We start from the raw sequence: 22,619 nt of genomic DNA, 5'->3' as shown, positions 1-22,619 counted from the left end.
TAAGTCAAACCGCAACTGTGAGAATCAAACGTACAAAGCATATAACCCATGCGTAAAGGCAATTCCAACCCAGTACTCACCAGTCAATCCGATGCAGAGAAGGGAGAGGAGCAGGACAAGCTGGATAACATGGCTGTCATGCATGATAAAGCCAAGCACAGTATAATATCTGTAAGGGATGGATGGGAATATTATGAGGGGATGGAAGCGCTTTGCAAAGCACTGAGCGGACTGCGCAACTTTTCCTAAAGTTGGAGAAGTTGCTGTAATTCAGGCTGGAGTGAATTTGTAGCTCTGGACACGCCTCCCGCAGCCCGGTCTCGCCTCTGCCGACGCCTGATTGGTCCACCGGCGTATAAACTAACAAATCCCTGCCTTCTCATTGGTCGACGAAGCTGTCCGTGACTGTCGGGGGGTGAAACCCTACACGTGGTTTCAAGTGGAGGAAAAAAAAGTGCAGGGAATCGGCTTTTAAGTTTTGTGTGTGTGTGTGTGTGTGTGTGTGTGTGTGTGTGTGTGTGTGTGGGTGTGTGTGTGTGTGTGTCAGTCACTTTAATGCAATGAATACTGACTGGAGAATATTGCCATAGATGATTCGTTTATTTTTTATATACAAAACTGGTATGAACCAAGAAAACTTTTAGAAGAATACTATACAAATAATATCAAAATATCAATATTATATTCAATATTATAGTGATACCATAGGAGACTGAAAGAAAATACCACAAAGTACTTTAAGGTCACTATAAACTCACTATTGAGTATCACAGACACACTATAAGTCCCTATTGGAATATCATAGATTTTATGGTGATTTCTTGGTTAGGAGAGCGTCTTCTAGCTCAGAACTGATTCAAAATGAATCAATTGATTTCAGTCCCAGAAACATGTTCCCCTGATTAATTCTCCTGGATGGATCATTGTGAAAAAAAACACTTGTGGAGAACACAAAACACAAATTATACATGGATGTTAGCCTCTGCTTAACTAATGGCCTGTGTTAAAAGCTCCCAACAGCATCTCATTTGGAATGAGGAGAGAATGTGCTTCAATTAGAGGAGAAAAGATTAGACATCGGAGGCTTTAGCCGCAAGCGATGTGACTCAGTTTGATACAGTAAGTCTGTATGAATTCCCTCACCTAACAGCGCAGTGAGCTTCATCAACCCAGGATCATGCAACCATACAGGTCACTTCATAACTTTTAAAGGGGTGAAAGGCACATTGATACAGCCGTTCCCCCTCTGATCAACAACCAAGCTGCAACAGTGCCACCAGATCTGGATGGAATCAACACTGCTGGCTTTAATCAACAGCAGCAGCAGACACTCTACTGCTGCAGCAGCTGTGGACCGAGCTCTGCAGCATCAGTCAAAAACAACTAGTTGACTAGAAGACAACTGTGTGTGTGTGTGTGTGTGTGTGTGTGTGTGTGTGTGTGTGTGTGTGTGTGTGTGTGTGTGTGTGTGTGTGTGTGTGTGTGCAGCTGACATAACCGCGACCTCTGCTTGGGCCAAGGGTTATTATTTTGTAAATATTTGTGTTGGGGTGCTGGGGTTGAAACTGACACCGATATTTTTGGATTGAAGCTGCTGATAGCTGATATTTTGTGGCAATATTCAATATCTTTAAATTTGACCATTCATTCATTCAAAAAAAAAAAAATATATATATATATACATGTATTCAGTGTTTTTTCAGGGATTTTATTCTTGTCAGGGTGGAAAAGCCTCTGAAACAGCATTTAGATCATGGGACACTAAAACTCTCCATTGAAACACAAGAAAATCATCATTATCATCATTATATTCATACATACTTGTGTGGAATCTGATCAAATTGTCTCATTAGAATCAGTTCAGGTTAAGGTCTTCCCATAGACAGCGAAGTGAAGTATTGATCAATTCTCAGTCAATCAGTCAATAACAGCACAGAGGTTAGCAGAGCTGGCCCTAAGCATTTGGTGGCTCTAAACAAGACTGTGTTTGTGTTCCCAAACAACTAGAACTATAACCACCAAATGACTCCCACCATTAAGAATAATAGAAATTCCATTATATGGCTCTTTTTAGTGGTTGTGGCTCTGAAGGTTGAATGCTAAGGAAGAGAAAGTGCCTTGTTATGGCCTTGTCTGGGAACTAAAAAGGTGTGTGTGTGCGTGTGTGTGCGTGTGTGTGTGTGTGTGTGTGTGTGTGTCCATATTAGGCTTCGACCGACTTCGATCAAGTCCAATACCAACACTTTTTTTTGTTTTGAAGCTACCAATAGCCAATATTTTGTGCTGATATTTGATTTTCATGCCAAAACAAATCCAAGTATTCTGTGTTTCCCCCAGAACTGTATTCTCGTCAGGGTGGAAAAGCCTCTGAAACAGCATTTAGACCATCATGGGACACTAAGAGTCTCCATTGAAACCCAGACTGACATTTTTTAGCGTTAGCAGCTCTTTAAAAGCAGGGTGACCCACCATATCTGTTCAATGGGGAAACTCTGGGAAACATTAGCTGTGATCAGAGAGGAACCTCCATCATATCAGAGGTGGACGACATGACTGATATCAGATGTTTAATAATAGACCAATATCGGCCTCATGTATCGGCAGCTCATATATCGGTCTAACCCCAGTCCATATACATGTGTGCCCAAGCGATTAATCCTATTTGAATGCTTTGATTTCTGATTCTCTTCCCCCCTGACGGCCTCGGCTCTTCAGGACAACAGAGCAGCCACCTGATAACAGAATACTCACCCCTGACATCTCTGTGTAGTCAGTGACGTGTGTTTTCCTCGCAAAAACCACTGTTCAGATTTGAGCTTTCATGTCTGACCTGAGATCTGCGCTCGGGGGGGTAATCTCTGCTCCCGACTGACCACAGACGGCCCTTTATGCAGAGAGCGGGAAGTGATTTTCCGAGCTGATAGAGCATGGCAATGTGATCCGCTTTGCACTTTATAATCACCACACTCCCAACCTGGTCAGCGCACCTTGAAGCAACAATCCTCCTGTTGTGTCTTGAGAACTCAATTTCAGACTTTGCCGGCGATCTGGTTCAATGGCTGATGCCGGGTTTTATCTCATCAGGGCAAGGCGGACAATATTCCTCTGTGACAGATGAGAGAATGCGATCGCTTCAGCAAGCGCTGACACTGATGGGCGCTTTCTGACGTAGGTCTTCATTGAGGATTCCTGTTTATTCAGTTCAACCCAGCTGAAGGCCCTCAAAACCCCATATTGGTCAAACCATGGTCTCAACCACCAGCCAGTCTCTTCAAGCAGGGAGGAACTGTCTGTGTGGTATCGGTCAGTCAGTCAGTCAGTCAACCAGTCAGTCAGTCAGTCAGTCAGTCAACCAGTCAGTCATATGTATTCCAGTCAGATCTGCAAATTCCTCCAGCATTGAGCAACTTCTCAGACTTTGACATTCCACAAGATGAGAGAAAGCGATGGCCAACCTTTGCTTTTTTTGTTTTCATTCCTGCTCACACTGGCGAGAACAACCTTGGATGGGTTTGGAGTAAATGCTTGTGTGTGTGTGTGTGTGTGTGTGTGTGTGTGTGTGTGTGTGCAGGTTTTCAGCATGACCTGGTTTGGAATTGCTAAACACCACTAAGCACCATCCATATTAATCTGACTGGTCTTCAAACAGGTAACAGCGACGCTCCCACTCAGTCATAATGGGAGCATAACACTGAAAACAAGCCAGACATCATGTCCTTTGTTGTGTTGAGGATGTAGTCAGCAGTCTCATCCTGCCTCATGACTCCACAGAGACGATGGTGATGGGCTCCATCTAGTGGGCGACAATGGGACCACACTAACAGACGACTGCAATGCTTTCTCATGGATTTCTATGAATCTATAGAAGATCTGAGTAAGAACAGTCAGTAATCAGCCATTATATATCAAATCAATCTGTAACACACTCATTTCTTTCACCATTTTATTGTTGTAGCACAAAAAATACAGAAAAAGTGCTGTATTTTAGACTAATCCTCTAAGCTATTTGTCCTATTTAAGACCCTTCATACAACATACTACACTTCATTGGACTGTATTTACTGTAGGCTAAAAAGAACATGAAGGACAAATGCATTTTACATAACAATTAAAGCTCAGTCAAGTGTCCTTGATGCTGCTACACATTTTAGCCTCAAGGCTTTTTCCTCAGTGTGTTAGTTAAATGCTGCTGAAATGTTTCTCTGTGGTTCCCAGGGACTGATGTGATGACACGGACTGTCATTCATGTCATCCACCCACTCACCACCTCGCGCAATACTTCAATATAATAAATACACTTCAAAAAATGTTGACTATAATGTTTTTTTTTGGAATTACATCGAGCGTCACAATCATATCACCGGTTTTCCTTGTTTTGTTTTCACCAATTCTGCGGAGAACAAAAATACTTCACAGTTCATTGGCACAGCAATGACGCTTTAAGACAAGAGTAAACATTCCCAAATGGGTTTGTCTTGAATGTAAAAGATGCCCTCTGTTCACATTACAGCTGATCTACAGTATGTGTTGTATTAAAGGAGAAATCCTCCCTCAGGCACACCGACACTGTTAGATATTCTTGAGTTATTCTCTGAGTTATTCTGTGATAAAGTGTTGTCATTTACTTTTTTGGTGTTCACACTTTCCCCCAAACTGCCTTGTCTGCTAATACTTCAGTTAGTGATTTTCTACATTTCCCAGAATGCCCTTCAACAAGCCCCAGAAAGAGGGTTCTTTATGCGGTTTATGTTTAAGTGGAGAGAGCGATAGTGATAGTGATAGCTAGTGAGTTTCTCCAGTCGAGAAAGTGAGAGTGGAGAGAGAACAATGCTGTGGTGCGCTGTTGTTATAAAAGAGTTCATTACAAAAAAGTTGCCAAAGAGGGAGTTGTATTTCTCGCTACCGACGCAAACGTGCAAGCTGTGGCTGCATTGCATTCTGGTCTATTGGGGCTACTGTCAGTTCAGAAATTGGTATCTCCTCTTGTTGAACATCGGTGCAAAATGGAGAGTCTAGAAAGAAGCTCTTGGTCTTTGGTTCTGAGGGACTGACACCAAAACCTGATGATGTTTTAGTTCGCTGAAACATTTTCTGCTATCAAACTCCATTGTAGCTGCTGGAAATATCTGGATGTGACGTCACGTCGTCTACGTTTGGCCAGTTATCCACAGGAATAAGAAAAATACACCACCACCAACAAGGAAATAAACCCAGAAATGCAGGGTACATCACCAATAGCGGTTTTGAACAGTGTTAAAGTGTTTTCTCATGGACTTTTTCCTTTAAACGGTAAGGTGGGACATGATTCGGTACAGTAGGGCCCAGCTGGACAGTGCGGCTTCAAACATAGACTCTCTTACACATTTTTGCTCCGCATGGAGGCGAGCAAAGCGATGTGACCCACCCCCCCACCCCCCACAATCATCTGGAGAAGTCCGCGGTGATACTGGATCCCATTCGTCTCCCAGTGACCATAAATAACCCCGGCGAGCCAGCAGAAGGTTGATATAAAAGCCAGCAGGCCTTGATGGATGAAACATTGAGGCGAAGCAGCTGGGGGAATGTTTCGGCGGCGCACTAGCTCTGCGGTTCAGAAACAATACGGAACAAATTAGACGTGATGATGAACAAACACTGGGCTTTGTGTTTTGTTTGCTTGTTTGGTTCGCCGCTCTCTGTCGACCTGCGGGGCCTTCAACTGAAGCGCTGCCACCGACAACACTGAGGGGAGTTTTGGATGTAAAAGAAAAAGAGCCAAGAACATCTTCCAGTCTCTTTCTCTGTGTGCGCGCATTGTTCAAAGCACCGGAGCCCTGATGAGCACAGCAGGGCTTTTTTTTTTTTTTTTTTGGGCTAGGTCGTATTCCAGCTTCTGAAGTAATAAATCAAATGTTATCCTTATTTTTTTCTTTCCACGTGGGATGAAATGTGTTTGGTGTTGTTCTACCTCTCTGCACCCTGTGCTCTGCGTTGAGGCTCCACCGCTCACACTGAGAGTCAGTCAGTACACCGTCTTTGACTGGCACATGTTTTCCGACAGAGATAAGCGTCCAAAGTGGCCGTTCTTGCCCTCCTTTTCACCAGCTCCTAATCCGTTGCCAAGCTTGTGCTGTCGTTCTTCTTCCTCCTCTGACGGGCTGCTGTCTTCCTCCTCCTCCTCATTGTCGCTTCTCTCATCTCTGGTCAACTATAACAAGAGAAAGGAGGGTGGTGGGGTGAGAGAAGCAGATGGAGAGGAAGAGAAGAGGAGATAGGAAGCGAGGGAAGGAAAGGAGGAAGAGACGAAGGTGTGCAGCCAATGCAGCAGGCGGCTGGTGGAGCCAATAGCCGAAGGCAAAGAGAACAAAACGTCCACCTGAAAGCATATTTGAAACCTGAGCTGCAGCAACAAACAATGAGCAGGATTTTGGGACTTTGTCAATCAAAACCAGTGAGAACTTGAACTCTCCATAATAATGTTTACTCCTCTCCTAAATCAAGCTGCTCTCGAATGCGTCGGTCTGTCATAAATATATTTCTTAGCGTTAAGTCAAAAATAATTAGGTGCCCATAGCAACAATCTGTTTTGTGTGTGTGTGTGTGTGTGTGTGTGTGGTGCAGTAATAGCGTCTGGCAGCCAGGCAAGCTGTTTCTAACAGAGCAGTACACAGGCCAGCCCAGCCTGTACACAGATGGACGCAAGTAGAGTGAGAACAAAGCAGCAACGATCGGTGGCGTTTAGACGAGACACTCAAACATGCTGGCAAGGGCAAGAGAGGTTTCAACACCAGCGCTGTTAAAATGTGAACACCTGCGGGCCGTAACTGAAGACAAACGAGGCTCGGATTCATTATCAGCACTGTTATGGGCCGTAGCAACTGACAGTGTAATAATTGGTCAAAATCTAGTAAAATGTCCCTCTACATGAGCCAAGAGTGGAATAGAACCTGTCATTGTAACAGAATGTCAGATATTGTAATAACATCTTCAGACTGATATTGTGCTAATTTAACAAAAGGTAGTCACCGTAAAATACAACAATCGCCAGTTAATGTAATAATGTATGACATCAGGAATAAAAAATGATCGTATTAGTATCATATCAGTGTCATGTGATGTTATTACATTATCTGCCAATTTATTACATTAACAGCTTTTGTTTTTGACTCTTGCAGAGGGACCTTTTATTAGATTTTGACCAATTCTTACATTATGGGGGAGGTTTTGCATTATTGCTTGCTACATGGGCCATAGTTACATTCCTAATCTTTGAACCCTCTGAGATGTGAAATGACTTGCACAGCCTAATCGACCCGTTGAACAAATGTCCATCAATTCAGGAGATCTGAAGCCTTTCTGATCCTCCAACCACGTACCCATCTCCACTGAGTTCAGCCCTGGGTTTACTGCTGTCAAGTCCCTAGACCATCTCTTAATGGGGAAGTACACCAATGGGCCAATCTACCAAAAACTCCTATTGCTTTAATGTCTGCACCCACCTAGCTAAGTGAAGCTCACATAAACTGGGAGAGTTTCAGCTGTATTGCTGGCAGCAGTCAGATTCAGATCTTATGTGTTAAAACTCCCCCAGCTGGTCAACCAATGACAAAATGAGACGCCAGAGGACAGGTAACACACAAAAACATATATATGAATATATGAATTAGTTAAAACCATTGCCCCAACTGCTGACAGACTTACAATGCCAAAGAGAAATTTCCTGACCATGCGGAGAATGAGGTAGGCCCAGAATATGTGCAGGAAGAGCAGAACCACCAGCATCACGTTGAAGAAGTAGTAGCCAAAGAAGGGGGGGTAGTGGTCTACAGGGTAGACCCAGGTACAGTGGATCAGCCTGAAACACAGTCAGCATAGAAACAATAAGCCAAAATCTCTAACTTCCTGGGCCATGACTGGAAAAAGACATTACATTGAACATAAGTCTTGAAAAGTGGTTCTTTATCAGTATACAATTCAAATACATAAGAACTATTATGAGAGAGTAGTTGGACTGTCATGTTCCTAACAATTCATCAAATTTGATATATCGTTTGTATTATTCTGTACTTGTAAATGCAGTCAACCAAAGAGTTAGGTTGGCACCATTTAGCCAGTCAGTAATAGTTTTATTCTGCTGGAATAATAAATGCTGTCAGCTCAGCAGCAGGGATTCTATGGAGAAAACAACCCGAGGTAAACATGTCTATCATCTGAGTATAGGCAGTGAAAACAGACGCCATCGTATTTCCAAGAAGGTTCAAAAACAGCATAAATAACAGCATTTGTATCAGCGGTGTCCATGACGACCAGGACACTGACTATGTGCACATGCAGCCTAATAATCTGTTTGTAGGATTAATTTACTCTTATTCCAGATGAACTCATATAAACAACTCAAGCCCAGTGCAACTGAAACTTCAAGTTGATTTTGTTGTGCATATAAACAGTCTATTATTCAGTCTGCTATTCAGTCAAGCTGGGTAGATAATCCAAGCGCCGACTGCATATGAATGAAGCGGCTGATGTGAAGAATAAAATGTGATGTGTTATTCTGGTATATGATCAGCAACACAAAATGCAGGCAAACAGTAGGAAAACAGTAAAAGTTCCTGAGAAATGACTTGGAATTATGTGTCCAAATAAATACAATTCTATCTATATCATGTCAAAGAACGTATTGTCTAACATAGACTGCATGCAGCATGCTCATGCATACACATACATGCATACGCACACATGCACACACACACACACTTCATTTATCAGCTTACCAAAATGGGAAGATGATGAGTCGTGTTACCATAAACACTATGGCAAACACAACAAAAAGAGTATTGCAGGTTTTCTCCCATTTGGCATAGTTAAATAACTTGGCAGACTAAAAGAAAGAGGAATGGTGTTGTTAGTTATCCACAATCAAAAACATACAGCAAGCTGTTACTGAATTAAATAGGCTACATAAATCTCCTTTTTTTCAGTAATCACTTCCAAGCACTTTGTATTCTCTGGCCATTTTGAATCGTTTAGATCATCTCAAAACCTACGCCTTTACTGACAACAGCAGGTGCTTTCTAAGGGAGACAGTGTTGGAAAATGTAGTTGTTTGGAAGAGACAAGGGAATACATGGAGGCCTGATGGCTCCTCAGAGACGAGATCCTGCTGCACTAAATTCACCAAGTCAGGGACAGTCGTTTTCACTCCACTGTTTGAAGCGTAGGATCCAACAATTGGTTTGACTGGAAGAAGGACCTGAGGACTCTTTCTTCCCTTTCATTCCTAAATCTTATTCTATTTTTTTTTACTTTTTTTAAGTTTAAAGGATAAGTTCTGGACCAATATATAATTTGTCCCTTACATACCTGCAGTACTTGGACCCACAGACAATATTGGCTCCAGAGTCAGCCGTTGGTTTAAACAGCGAGCTCTGTTGCCTGTTGCTGCTAACAATGAGTCCAAATAGGGTTTGTCAAACAGTTCCATTCAGTGGATGGTCTTCTACCAAACTCTACTGTTTGCAATCTGACCTGACCGTCCAAAACTAGATCACTAGATCACTCCACCAGTAACACACTTTCACCCCACAGCAGTCTGTGCTGCAGCAGAGAAAAATAGTTCTGTGATTTCCTGATTAGTGAAAGTGTGCGTAATGGAGGAACTGTGTCATGTTTCCTCTCAACTCCCCTGTTTCAACCCGACAGTTGACTCTGGAATCAATATTCTCTGTGGGTCCAAGTACTACAGGGATGTAAGAGACATATTATATATAGGTCCAAAATTGCCAAACTTATTCTTTAAGTGTAAGCCAGTTTACAGTTTAAGCCCCAGTGTGGCCCTGACTGACCTCCAGTAAAACATCAGAGGCATCGTGGACGAGCATGACCAGCGTTCCAATGCGGATGTAGTTGACGCACCAGGAGAACGCCAGGAGGACCAGGGTGGCCAAGTGGTGAATGATTTGTTCCTTAAAGTCCTGAAGGAGGAGGGAAATAAAAAGATTAGTTTGCATGCTGTGTAATGGGGCCTATTATTAGCCTTGTATTAAAAACCTTTCACCTCTGATATGATGGAGGTTCCTCCCTGATTACAACTAGTAAATATGTTTTATTATCAGCTTCAGGGTGTCAGTCTGTAAAACCTGACATGAAACCTGCCTCACCCTGCCTTAAGGAGCTGCTAACCCAGCTAAAACAGTTCCATTAGTCTGGCTGGAGTCTGGAGAGTTTCAGTGTCCCATGATGGTCTAAATGCTGTGAGTTTTTTGTATTTTTTTGGCATGAAAAGTAAGCAAGCGTGTCCTTTCTCAGAGGCCCCATTGTGAATGGAAAATGTTTTGACATGCTGACCATGAAGCAGAGCTTTTTAATTGTGGCAAGGTAACATGTTTTTAAAGCTCCAATCCATGATGGCAGTGTGTCGCCCCTAGTGGACATACCGTCACCCCGTTACTGGCTTTGTTTTCGTTTGGATTAATTTGATTGATGACATTTTTACTCTCAAACTGATTTGACTGGGCCTTGATACAAGGGCTGGCATTACATGAGGGTTAAAATGTTACTGTATTTAATGAGCTTGTTTTCTGAGGCTGTGAAAAGTTTGTTTGCATTTGTGTCATTTGCAAGATTTGAACTACAGCTGACCTCTTACATTTTCTGCACTACAATGAGTTGTGAACATTGAGAAATGCTTCTTTTCCAAGTTCAAGTCAAACACTTCATGAATCTATATGAACATATATATGGCCAAATAAAACTCAAACCGGGCCCCTAATATGAGAATAAGAGAAACTAAGAGGCTTAGAAATATAACTAGAACAGCAAGTGGGGGATTACACATCAGGAGTGCAGAGACTGAGCCAAGTTGAACAGTGCTGGGCCTCTAACAGCCACTACTCACCTTCCTCTTCACATCAAAGGCAACACTGAAGAGAAGAGACTCATAGAAGCTCATCTCCAAGATATAATACCAGTACTGAGACTCCAGCATGGACTAGAGAGACAGAGAGAGAGAGAGAGAGAGAGAGAGAGAGAGAGAGAGAGAGAGAGAGAGAGAGAGAGAGAGAGAGATGGGGAGGGGAGGATGGTATGTAACATGAACCTACAGTGAATCTCAGTCACACAGAAAAAGCCTGTAAACAAAGATTTGTCCCTTAAGGCCTATGCTCTTTGTCTGAAGCCCTCTAGCTGGGAGGAAGGAACTCTATATGACTCTATTGTGCAACTCTAAACCAGCATCTCCCATTCAGCTCCATCCTCCAAAGGCAAGCACTGTTTGATAATGTAGGTCTGGGATCATACATAATCCTACCGCCGCAGTGTGCCAGGCTGCCTGACATCATAGTTTTTATGATGAGGGTCCATTTTACATAGTAAGGACCACAGCCAGGATCCAAGCCAGATGCGCATTCCCCCCCTCGTAAAAACAACTACAACACAGCACCATTGCTAAATAAGGACCTGAGTGTTGTTTCATTTGGACCCAAGGTGAGAATTATCAGCGTTTTATGGACCAGAAAGGCTATAAAACTGGACATTTACACGAAAAGAGTCCTGTTAGGGTTATTTAGTAACACTTGACTTTAAGTGGTGCTCAAGACATTATAAGTACATTGTGCATGATAGTTGAATAATCAGAGCATGATATAATAAACACATTGCACAAAAAATGTAGAGGCTTGAATATTTTATGGGGCAACTGCATAGTAAAACTAATACACCGAGTTTTGGGGAGATTGTCCCGTTGGTCAGCTTAGCCATAAAAAGATGAGGACATAGACACTAAAATCATCCATGTGTCCCAGGTAGATTGTTGGCTCCAGTGCTCCATGCTAACACTTTAGAATACACCATGTTGGTAGGACTGACCATTCAATTAATACAAATTTGTTGGTGTTTTTTTGTTATATGGCCTGTCATACATTTTAAAAAGAAATTATTATTAACTCAATATAGCTGATGTTGCCAGGTTTATTTTCAGGTGAACAAGCACGTATTCATCCGCTGCGCAGTGTCTTCGGCCATCACTTCGTTAACAGGGAAAATAGTCCCTGGTAGTTCAAAACCGAATGTTATTTTTTTTATCATATTTTGTGTAAATCTGACTAATCTCCTACACAAAACTGACTTAGACGCATATCATTTAATATTACTTATCATTTAGCTTTGTACCTGCTGTAAGTTCTCATTTTCTTACCACTGAGATAATGCTAGTGGCCTGTATCACTCAACATAGTGTATGCTAAAGTGTTAGCATGGAGCATTGGGACAATCTCCCAAAAACTTAGTTTATTCCTTTAATGACATGATACTGAATGTAATTTCCTGACGTATTAGTATTACTGCTAATTCAAATTCAAACTCATAAATTTTAAAAACACACAACACACACTATTACCTGCTTTGGAAAACCCGTCCATACTTCCCGAGTGTCATAAAACCATTCTTTCTGCAAAACCATAGGGACAAAACCGCATTTCATTATTACACTTTATTTGAAAATACAGCAGAGCGCTTCAGACATCGCTTGTTGTTCTGGTTTTCCATTTTCCTGTCCTGTACTCATTGTTCATTGTCTCGCTCCGCAGCAGAATGACTCAAGAGTAATGCTCTATTTCAGCCAAAATGAGTGTCTTCTCAGTCTGCTGCCTTTCCCAGGCCTCTTGCTTGTATGTCTGTGTGCATGTGTGTGTGTGTGTGTGTGTGTGTGTGTGTGTGTGTGTGTGCATGTATTCCCAGCTGTAGCCTACTTATTGTAAGCCAATTACATGTTGCTGCACTTTGCGAGAGAGAAATGCCCAATGGTGGAGTACCAAAATATCCTAACAGAAATGACATAGTGTTAGTTAAGAAATTTGAAATGTAGCTGTAAGAGTAAGAGGTACTGAGTTACATAAAATAAAATAGCCTACATTATGCTTTTGCTCAGGCAATAAAAAAACAAGGACAGAGAGTTCAATGAGATATTGTTAAAGACTATGCTGAGCATTCTTAAAATAAGAAAAAATTAACTTCATTACTCAATCTGTGTTTCAAAATAACTGAAAATGTCCATCCCAATTATTCAATAACATTACTATGTCACGTTTCTTTTGCTACTAGCTTCCAACTAGCTAGCAAGGCTAGCAAACTAGCTAGCAACAACCAGGCTAACACAAACCAATTATAGCCTACTGTAGCTGGATGTTAACTAAGCTACTATCATGGATAAAGTGGAGCATTTAATGTCACAGTTAATTTAATGTGTCCTCTACATACTATAGTAAAAGTAAAATTACAGACTTCACCAACCTCAACAAGTACACAAGTAGGCTACACAAAAAAGCTACTCAGTTACAGTAATGCATAAATGAAAGTCTACTTCCACCCTTTATGCTTCAGCTGTTTGCATGTCTGGCAACAACATCTCTTTTTGTAGTCACACTTCTAATCAAACTCATTTTGGACAGAGTAGCTATACAAAATGGCATTTATTCAAACACTATGAGCAAAAACAACACTAATATATTCACATTAAAAATCTCAGTTAGGATGAGAGCAACTCCCTACGGGCTGCTGCTGTTGTTTTGTTCTTGACTACATGCTGCTCTTTTATTGCGTCCAACATAAAAGCTTGCATTAAAAATGAAAAACAGCACTTGTGGTGTCTTCTTGGGAGTTGCTGTCATGCCACAGAGCTTAATAGGAAGATGTTGTGTTTGAGGATGAGCACCCAGTCACTGATGGACTCATGTTACGAACATATAGGCTACTCACGTCATAAAGCGCTACTATTCCTCCGATGAATGCCAACAGATAGAAGGCAAACCTCCAGCTGTAGGAACCAGAGGGGAGACACATGGACTGTGGTTATTGGAAGTAATGCAGTATTATCAGTATACACACACACACACACACACACACACGCGCACACACACACAGAGTTTTGACCTGGCCTCTCTGAACTTCTTGAGGACTCCAGGACGGTCCTGGTTGCGTCTTCGCCTGAACCAGCGCTCAACTTGCCTCACCGACCAACTGCTTTTCTTAGACAGCCCATCAATGTCTGCCTGGATAGGAGTGAACACACACACACACACACACACACACACACACACACACACAAATGCTGTGATCCTCAGAGAAATATAGTTATTTAGTTCTATATACGATGTCTTAGATGTTGTGGACTAGATAGATAGAAACATCAAAAGTCTGGACCCCTCTGAAGAAACACACAGCAGGGGGGCAGACACACACACACACACACGCACGCACGCACGCACGCACGCACGCACACACACACACACACACACACACACACACACACACACACAAGGAGGGATTAGTAATATGTGTGTAATGTGTGTAGACACCAACAGTGGTCGGTGGTCTGTATCACAGGTAGGAATGTCAGTTGGCGTAAGCTCAGAGAAAGAAGAACGTAACAGGGTTAGACCGATTTATGGGCCAATATTGTTCTTTTATTGAAAATCAGATATCAGTCAGTCAGTGTCGTCCACCTCTGATATGATGGATATGGTGCAGTTTGTTTGATTACAAATTGATTATATAATTGATCACTACTATTATTATTATCCTGGGTTTAGTGTCTCATGGTCTAAATGTTGTTCCAGAGGTTTTTTCCACCCAGACAAAAATAAAATTATAGGGGAAACACTGAATACTTACTGAACACTGAAGATTTTGGCATGAGAATAGTCAAATTTATACATAAAGATACTGAATATCGGCACAAAATATCAGCTATCAGTGGCTTCAGTCCAAAAAATATAAGTATCAGCACTGAAGGGTTTGAGAGAAGATTTGTTTACCTGACCAGGATTTCTAGAGTGAGATACGTAGTACAGTTCCAGGATGGGGTTGTCCGCTACTTTCAGGTGGACTTTCTCCTTGATCCCAGCAGAGGCTGCAAGAGGCGTCGCTATCAACCTAGGACAGAGCATAATGGATAGGAGCAAACACACACATAAAGGTTAAATTGTAACTAGATAGCTACTTCCCTCTAGCAAGGTAGAGGAAGGCTTCCAACAACAGCAGCAGTCAAGTAAGGAAAGGACATAGATACTACTGTTAGACCAATACAGGTCCACTCAGCGTCGTCCACCTCGATATGATGGATATGATGCAGTTTTATTTGATTACATATTTATTTATAAATTACTTATAAATAATAAATAGATACATATAATAACATTTTTTTGTATCAATATTACACTGGTTGTTTATATTTAACCTGAAATTACTCTATTGCGACCTTTTGATCGGATTCCACACAAGTATTCATGAATATGTTTTATTAGTAGTAGTAGTAGTAGCATCCTGGGTTTTAGTGTCCCATGATGGTCTAAATGCTGTTTCAGAGGCTTTTCCATCGTGACAAGATTTAAATTCTGGGGGAAACACTGAATAATTGTAATTTTTGAGAATTTTTTGGCATGAAAATGGGCAAATTTGAAGATATTGAGTGTGGGCTATCAGCAGCTTCGTTCCAAAAATATCAGTATCGGCCTTCAAAAACCCATATCGGTCGAACCCTAATAGACATTACTGACATGTCAGTGCATTCCTTAAAACTCTCGCTTCAGTAGAGAAACTGGGTAACTGAGCTTAGAAATCACTGAACTATGAAACTAATTTCCCTTGGCAGTGTTAGCAAAGTGCATCATAATATCTGTAATGTACTGTCCAATGCTTTAACAGAGAATAATGGAGCTGCAGAGTAACCATGTGGAAGAGTAGGTGTGCGGCATGAGGATCTCACCTTTCAAACAGATATCTGATGAGTAAGAAGGCTACAGCGTAGGGGCCGGTGACGTAGAGGTGTGAGGCTTTGGCGTAGACCCATCCCTCCCTGTCCTCCAGGTCCGCCCACGTCAGGTTGACCGGCAGCCAGATTCGGTCCCACCAGAACCACTCGTACACCGTGTCAAACATCCCTTCCGCCCTAACAGAGGCAACAGGGTACACAAGGATGGGTAAGTTCCTGTAGCCACGCAGCACTCTCTTTAGCCTACGTGTCCAAGGATCAGGATTAGACTTGTGTTCATATAGGGCCCGACAATTTACGACAACTTTTCTTGAAACAAGGGGGTAAAGAACTGATCCGCGAGGAGTCGTCCATCAAATTGAGGTTCAAGTCCATCATGAAGCTCCATACAGTGTTCAACCTGGGCCCAATCCAGACCTTGACCTAAGTGTCTTGCTGAATGGTTTTGGTTTTAAGTTTTAATGCTCCACAGATTCCAACCCTGGAGTTACTGCGGGGATACAAGGCTTCCAGAAGAAACATTGAGGTGAAGATATGTAAATCAAGGCGTGCCCACCTTCACATTATGATACACAGATTCAGTTCCATCAGTTTCATGATATAAAACAAGAAATCTTCATACTAATACATGCAAAAGACATCAAATAGGATATGGTATAGTATGGTATGGTATAGCATATGGCATTTAAATCAATCTGACAACTCTTCACAACTAAGCTAGACGTGTCATTCATCTAGTCAGGTTTTGAAGGGATCATAAAGGAGGGCGCATCACCAGCATGTATAGAGGGTGTCAACAAATCATTTAAATGGGCTGAGTTTCACAGAAGCCCAGTACATCCAGTATTTCTGTATGGATAATGTTTTCGACCTGTGGAGATTGATTTGCAGAGCCAGATCATACAGCCAACATTCCTCCCCCATGTTACTAACATGCATCTTTTCCATTCTATAGGTGTTCTGCACCAGCCGGACAGGGTGTCCAAGGATGTTTTAGCAGTATCTCTGGCACTGTATCTCACCGCCTGGGGCGGTTCTATATATATACTGTATGTGCATTGGCCAGATCAAGGACAAATCCCATTGTGTTGCTTTCAAATATCATCAGTACCATTGACTGTACTTGTGACAAACAGGACGCCAAATGTGCAAGAACAGATTTATAGAAATAGGAAAAGACAACATTCCATGAGCATTCAATTGGTGTGTGATGAGCAATGCAATAGAAGAGCGCTCGTCAATGAGTAGAAAGCAGTTGTCGTTAAGACCCTCATCTTTTGATATACCATTTATTTTGGACATAAAAAAATATGTTTTCTACAATCAGTGCCTCAAGCACATTGTGTAAATTCAATCTTTGTGTGTGCAAAATTTAATTCTAAGTGCATGATATTTAAAGTTGCAATTTCCAATGCAGTGTTGACACATTGGCAGCCCCAAATGGCAGTGAGAGGTAACTGTTTAACGAATACCTACACTTGAAGAAATGATGTATTGTGATGTCAGTATACCTTGCTCAGCATGCTCATGTTTACCAACCCAGCTGGTCTGTGATGCTTCACACTAAAGGATACTAAACAGATGAGAAACATACATTTCCCATTTTTGATTTGTCACTTCCTGTGTGGAGAAGATTTCCCGCCTTTGACTATACCCAACAATTTAGGCAAATAGGAGGAATCTACAGCAGTTAATCAATTAGTGGGGACAGGACACTCTTCTCTATTGCAGCCCTACTTTGTGATTTAGGCTGATAAAATGGATGGATTCTTACATAAAAATCTTGCATAATACAATTTTACAGGCAATGCTTTAGCACAAAGATATGGACAGGAGGAAAGGCCATGGTCTAATTTTCCATGAGATTCCTATCCTTCCCATCCTTTCCCAATGGGAAGAAGAAGAAGCCAAGGTTTCCATTAAACCAGTGTGCAAGCAAAGGCACGCCCCAAATCCTCCGTGCGTACTTCACGCAGCCACATTAACCTTCCATACATAAATATCCTGCAATTGATCACAAATGATTATAAGATTGCATTGAGGAATTACTATTGAGCGCATCCAATGGGGTTAATTAGTTATTTTCAGTGACAGAGAGTTGGACCCTAGAAGCTGCAGAGGAGATGCATTCCAGCAGGCTGCAGGATACAGTCAGAGACGCTCCAGTTAAGTGCACATGACGTTCTGTATTTCCAAAACAAATATTGACCCAGCGATCCCTCCCCGTTTCTCAAGATCGCTTCCACGCCTAGTTTAACGGCCCGCACACACACTCACACACACACACAGAGAGACAGAGAGAGAGAGAGAGAGAGAGAGAGATGTGAGGTGGGGGGAGATGTTAGGGGAGATGTAGAGACACAGAGAAAGAAACACACCACAAAAAAAACTGACAATGAAAGCCTGGGCCGCAGCCTAGCAACACATCACGGTACAAAACAGTTAATAATGGAGCCAATTTGTGGTGTGTGTGTGTGTGTGTGTGTGTGTGTGTGTGTGTGTGTGGGTGTGTGTGTGTGTGTGTGTGTGTGTTCTGTTGGGAGGTAAAACACTCCTGCTGGAACAGTCAATAACATCTATAGGGGCACTAGGCTGACTCAGGCCGACAAGAAGCCTATTCACTCCTCCTATCAAGCACCAATCTAAAGCCAAGTTGTTCAATCTCCCACTCATTCCCCAAGATCCAAAACAAGAAGAGGACAAATGGGACTGTTAGTATTCCCTTCCAACGCTCCTCTGAATAGAGGCAGTGAGTCGGGACGGCAGTTGGAAAGGGGGGGGGGGGGGGGGGGGGTAAAGGTACTGAAGACTAGGTGGATATTAAAGTCTGTCTCTCCCACAGTGACAGTAATAGGAAAACAGCAATGACACTCACTATTTATTGCCCTATTAGGGGATATACAGCAGCTAGACAAAATGAAAGAGTAACTTATTTTTATTTTTTTTTACAAAGGCAGCTACACAGACAAGTCATATGAAGACAGAGATAGACAGACACGTAAGAGGATAGTTGTTAAACACAGACTCGATGATTAACACAGAACTGAACACTTTTGTGACACAGTCTCAACAAAAACCTGTACTGAGCTTCACAAAGCTGGTAATTGTGGCAGTCTGCCATTCAGAAACCTCTTGTATCCAAGGCCAACAGACAAACATGCATAACCTGTCAGTGTCAGGAGCTCGAAACCCGGAGCCCTGAGCCATGGAAAACAGTAATGTGGTCTGATGAGTCATCTTCATGTATTGTTATGTGTTTTCATTATTATGTGCCAGCGTTATGACGACAAAGTGGAGGAGCGGAGGAGGAAGGAGGAAGAGAAGCAGACGAGGGAAAGGAAAATTCCCCCTGGATTTGAGATATTTAGCTCATTCCAGGAGTTATTTTGCCATCAAGTGTTGTAATTGACCTTTTTGGTGTAACACTTTCCCTCAATCTGCCTCGTCTGCTTCTACTTCAGTCAAAGGTGGCTGTATGGGCGTATACATAGCTTGACAGAGTGACCATTCAGCTGTGGGTCACACTTGTCTGTAACTCCCCTTACTCAAAGCATGTCCTGTGACTGTCAGTAGAGAAATTGGTCTCTCTGCCTCTTCTACAATGGAACCTGACATTTACCGCCGCTGATGTTTTAGATAAATGAAACATTTTCTGCTATCCAGCTCCATTGTAGCTGCACTGGAAATATATGTGGGAATAAGAAAAATACACCAAACAACAAAATGGGCCCAGAAATGCGAGGTACATCAACGATAGCTGTTTTTTAACAGTGTAAAAGTGTTTTTACTTTAAAAATAATGCAACTTCAGTGGAGCCGTCGTATGCAGGCAGCCCAAAGCCAGTTTGGGGTTGCTGCTCTGTTCTACAAATACAGTCTCATTATAGCTGGCAAATGACAGAATAACATAAAGCAGCAAGGATACAGGAAGTAGATGTGGTAGTAGTAGTAGAGCAGCAAGTGAGTCCCATGGCTGAAAAATATTGCATACAGCCTGGTGATGCATTTTGATAACTTCATATACAGTATGTGCAGCATTGTAACGTTTAGATGTTTTGCTGTGTTGTAAATGAGACGCGGGTGTATGTTGGGGCCTTGCCCTCTCAGGGACCGTGTTGATGTCAAAGCCTGTGTCAGCACATTTAGCAACCCCCCCCCCCCCCCCCCCCCCCCCCCCTCCCCCCCAGCAGCGTCAGAGCCCGACTCAGCATTTTCTTTACCCCTCAGAGGAACACATGGCCGGGCGCGAAAACTCCAGCAGAGACGATGGGATCAAACCCAATAAAATCTATTATCAACACTTATTTCCCCATGTGTTGGATTATTGTAAAATACACTTTGTTAGGCTTGCTTTTACGTGAACTATGGTCTGTTTTTGTTTGATTGTTGGTTTTGTTATTCTGTGTGTTATTTTTTTGGTCACATTTGTTTTATGTTTGAATTTTATTCATGACTTACATTTTTATTTATTTTGTGAGGCACTTTGTAACATTGTTTTGATAAGTGCTCTATAAATAGAAGTGGCTATTGTTGTTGTTGTTAGGGTATATACTATTGTTATTATTAGTAGTAGTAGTATTGTCGCTGTTGTTATTGTTATTATTATTATTATTATTATGGCATGATGTCAACATACCAAACTATAGGCACATTGCCTGCATGATAGTTGTTTTTTAAATAAGGAATAACTTTTTCCTGGCATTATAATCTCCAAACAATGTCCCATCCATGAGGGAAAAGGCCTTTTTAGCACTGATGGACCAGTCCTTAGACAGCATCTTTTTGCTGCCACAATATGAGCATTTCTATTGAAACCCACTGGGAATTCACTCAGTGAGGCGCATGACAAAACATGTTGGGCCCGCATACTGTATGGGCAAGTCTCTGTCTGGCTTCTCCTTTCAGCGTCTCACATTCTCCTCCTCACCTGCATCAGCATAAACTGTAGCTGTGCCCATATTTTTAATCAGCTCCGTCAGGGTGACAAACATTTCTCTCTATGTGGGTCGGTATGGCAGCAGTGTAAATGACTTCTTTCTGGGCTTTGAGGTGCAGGATGGGGAATGGAAAAAACATATATTTAATCAATATGCACAGGAGTAAAGGGAAAATATGATCAAAAATTTGGCAGAATTCAGATGGGATTAAATCTGACCACATTTTTAACAATAAGTGTCAGGTGGAATCAATTAGTTGCTATGAAAAAGGCCAAATGAAGAATAAAAGTCTTATAAGTAACGCATTAAAACCCATTGTTCACCAGCCAGAATCACCCCCAAAAAACTTGCAGTTGTCAAGGACTTAATATAAGAGAACTGTTCTGACCTCTGAGGACAAACATATAGGAGGAAAGAATAAAAAATACTGAAAATTTATCATTGAAGATAATGTTGAACATTTCATCATCATATTCTGACAGGTCTTTTATGAGGTTAGCAGTTCAAGTGACATTTAAAAACATTTGGCCCCAGTCAAAACAATCGTAATTATACCTTTACATAGCCGTCGGCACCATCAAGGTTGCCCAGCAATAGAGGTCCTTGAAACTGTGAAACAAAGCCAGATAGATTTTTTTTTTTTTTTTTTTAAATCGATGAAAACCACCTTATTAACCCAGACCTTTTGATTTCACCAGGAAGGCAGACCACACAACTTGGATCTTTAGAGGCTCTTTTTTCTCAGTGCGTTGATCTTCTCTGAGAACAGAGGTGTTATTCATCCCAACTCAGCCATGACAAAGCTCACAGAGCCCGAGAGCAAACTTCACTTACTGTAAGATCTCCCTTGGCTCATACATCTCCCTCCTTTTGGCTTCAGGCAGCCTTGAACACTTATCCACACCATTGGTAAATAGATTTGCGCCGGAATAGGTACCAGAAAACTGGGATTTGTCACTCAGATCCGAAGGGAAAACAAGCAGAGGGGTAGATTTCACCGAACAAGTTCCAAGGTCATAGGAAAACACGGGCTTACCTTTCCACAGTCAGTGCTGTAGCGGAGAGAGCAGGTGAGGGCTGGTCTGTCCACAACTGGGTGACTGCTGATCCTGTGTTTGCTGTGGGAAATTAACACAAATGGCAAAATCCTCTATTCCCCTCCACAGCAGGCAGGCAGCCACTCTCTCTTTGTTTGACATTCTTTAGGGTCACACCCAGCTCAGCCACAATTACCTGGGAGGGTTGTTTTCCCCCCTCCAGGTAGTAGGCATAGAGGTAGGCTAGCGGATTGCCACAACACACACACACACACACACACACACACACACACACACACTTTTTTTCTCCCTGCCCTCAAGGGATCCTAATAACCTTGTTTGCATTGTGTTCCTGATAACGTACAAAAGATTCTCCCACAAAACAAACTTTCAAGTAGAACTACAATGGATAGGCGAGAGGTGTGGCGAGACAGAAATGGAAGTGGAAGGAGTTTGATAGGCTTTTGCAGGGAGAAAAAAAAGTCAATAGGCATACAGTATGTGCGTAGGCAGTGATGTAAATGGTAAATATAAAGGTGAGTAAACTGTGACCTCCAGTCTAACCGCCAGCAATGTCAACAAAAATCAATTATATTTTCAGAAAAGCACTATTGTTTTCCCCCTTAAAAACCCCAATTTCCATCAGGTTGATACCATTTACTATAAACTATGAATTTACATCATATAGATTGTCGGCCTAAAAAGTGTTTAAACAAATAAATAGAGTGGTAAGCTGAGTTTAGATGGTTTTCCTGTGTGTAGGTTTAGGATGGGTGTGTTTACCCACAGCACAGTGTGTGGCTCAGCGAGATCCATCTAGCTCTCACTGCCGAGCTCAATCAGTGGTACCCTTTGATCATTCACTTGTAAGCAATGATTAACTTGACAGCCACATGTTAAAGTA

The 22,619-nt window shown here is 42.0% G+C and overlaps 2 protein-coding genes across 2 annotated transcripts in view; both read right to left on the bottom strand.

Moving 5' to 3' along the window:
• The window catches only part of adamts17 (ADAM metallopeptidase with thrombospondin type 1 motif, 17), a 97,929-nt gene extending 97,785 nt beyond the window's left edge, over nt 1-144 (bottom strand). The window contains exon 1 of the mRNA XM_071908908.2: nt 81-144. Coding sequence (XP_071765009.2) covers nt 81-144 — 64 coding nt within the window. The remainder of the gene's footprint in view (nt 1-80) is intronic.
• Nucleotides 145-4,133: 3,989 nt separating this feature from the next.
• Nucleotides 4,134-21,904, bottom strand: cers3a (ceramide synthase 3a). Its single transcript, XM_071908904.2, has 11 exons — nt 21,715-21,904; nt 15,737-15,919; nt 14,787-14,904; nt 13,903-14,021; nt 13,729-13,786; nt 12,371-12,421; nt 10,874-10,966; nt 9,822-9,950; nt 8,751-8,857; nt 7,681-7,834; nt 4,134-6,187 (listed from the first exon to the last, which is right to left on the bottom strand). The coding sequence occupies exons 2-11, from the start codon at nt 15,907-15,909 to the stop codon at nt 6,002-6,004; spliced, it is 1,188 nt and encodes a 395-aa protein (XP_071765005.1). The 5' UTR covers nt 15,910-15,919; nt 21,715-21,904; the 3' UTR covers nt 4,134-6,001.
• Between the last annotated feature and the right edge of the window lie 715 nt (nt 21,905-22,619).

This window comes from Centroberyx gerrardi, chromosome 1 (assembly GCF_048128805.1).
Source record: "Centroberyx gerrardi isolate f3 chromosome 1, fCenGer3.hap1.cur.20231027, whole genome shotgun sequence".
NCBI lineage: Eukaryota > Metazoa > Chordata > Actinopteri > Beryciformes > Berycidae > Centroberyx > Centroberyx gerrardi.
The sequence above is the reverse complement of the archived record's forward strand: the minus strand, read 5'-3'. Positions and strand labels throughout refer to the sequence as shown.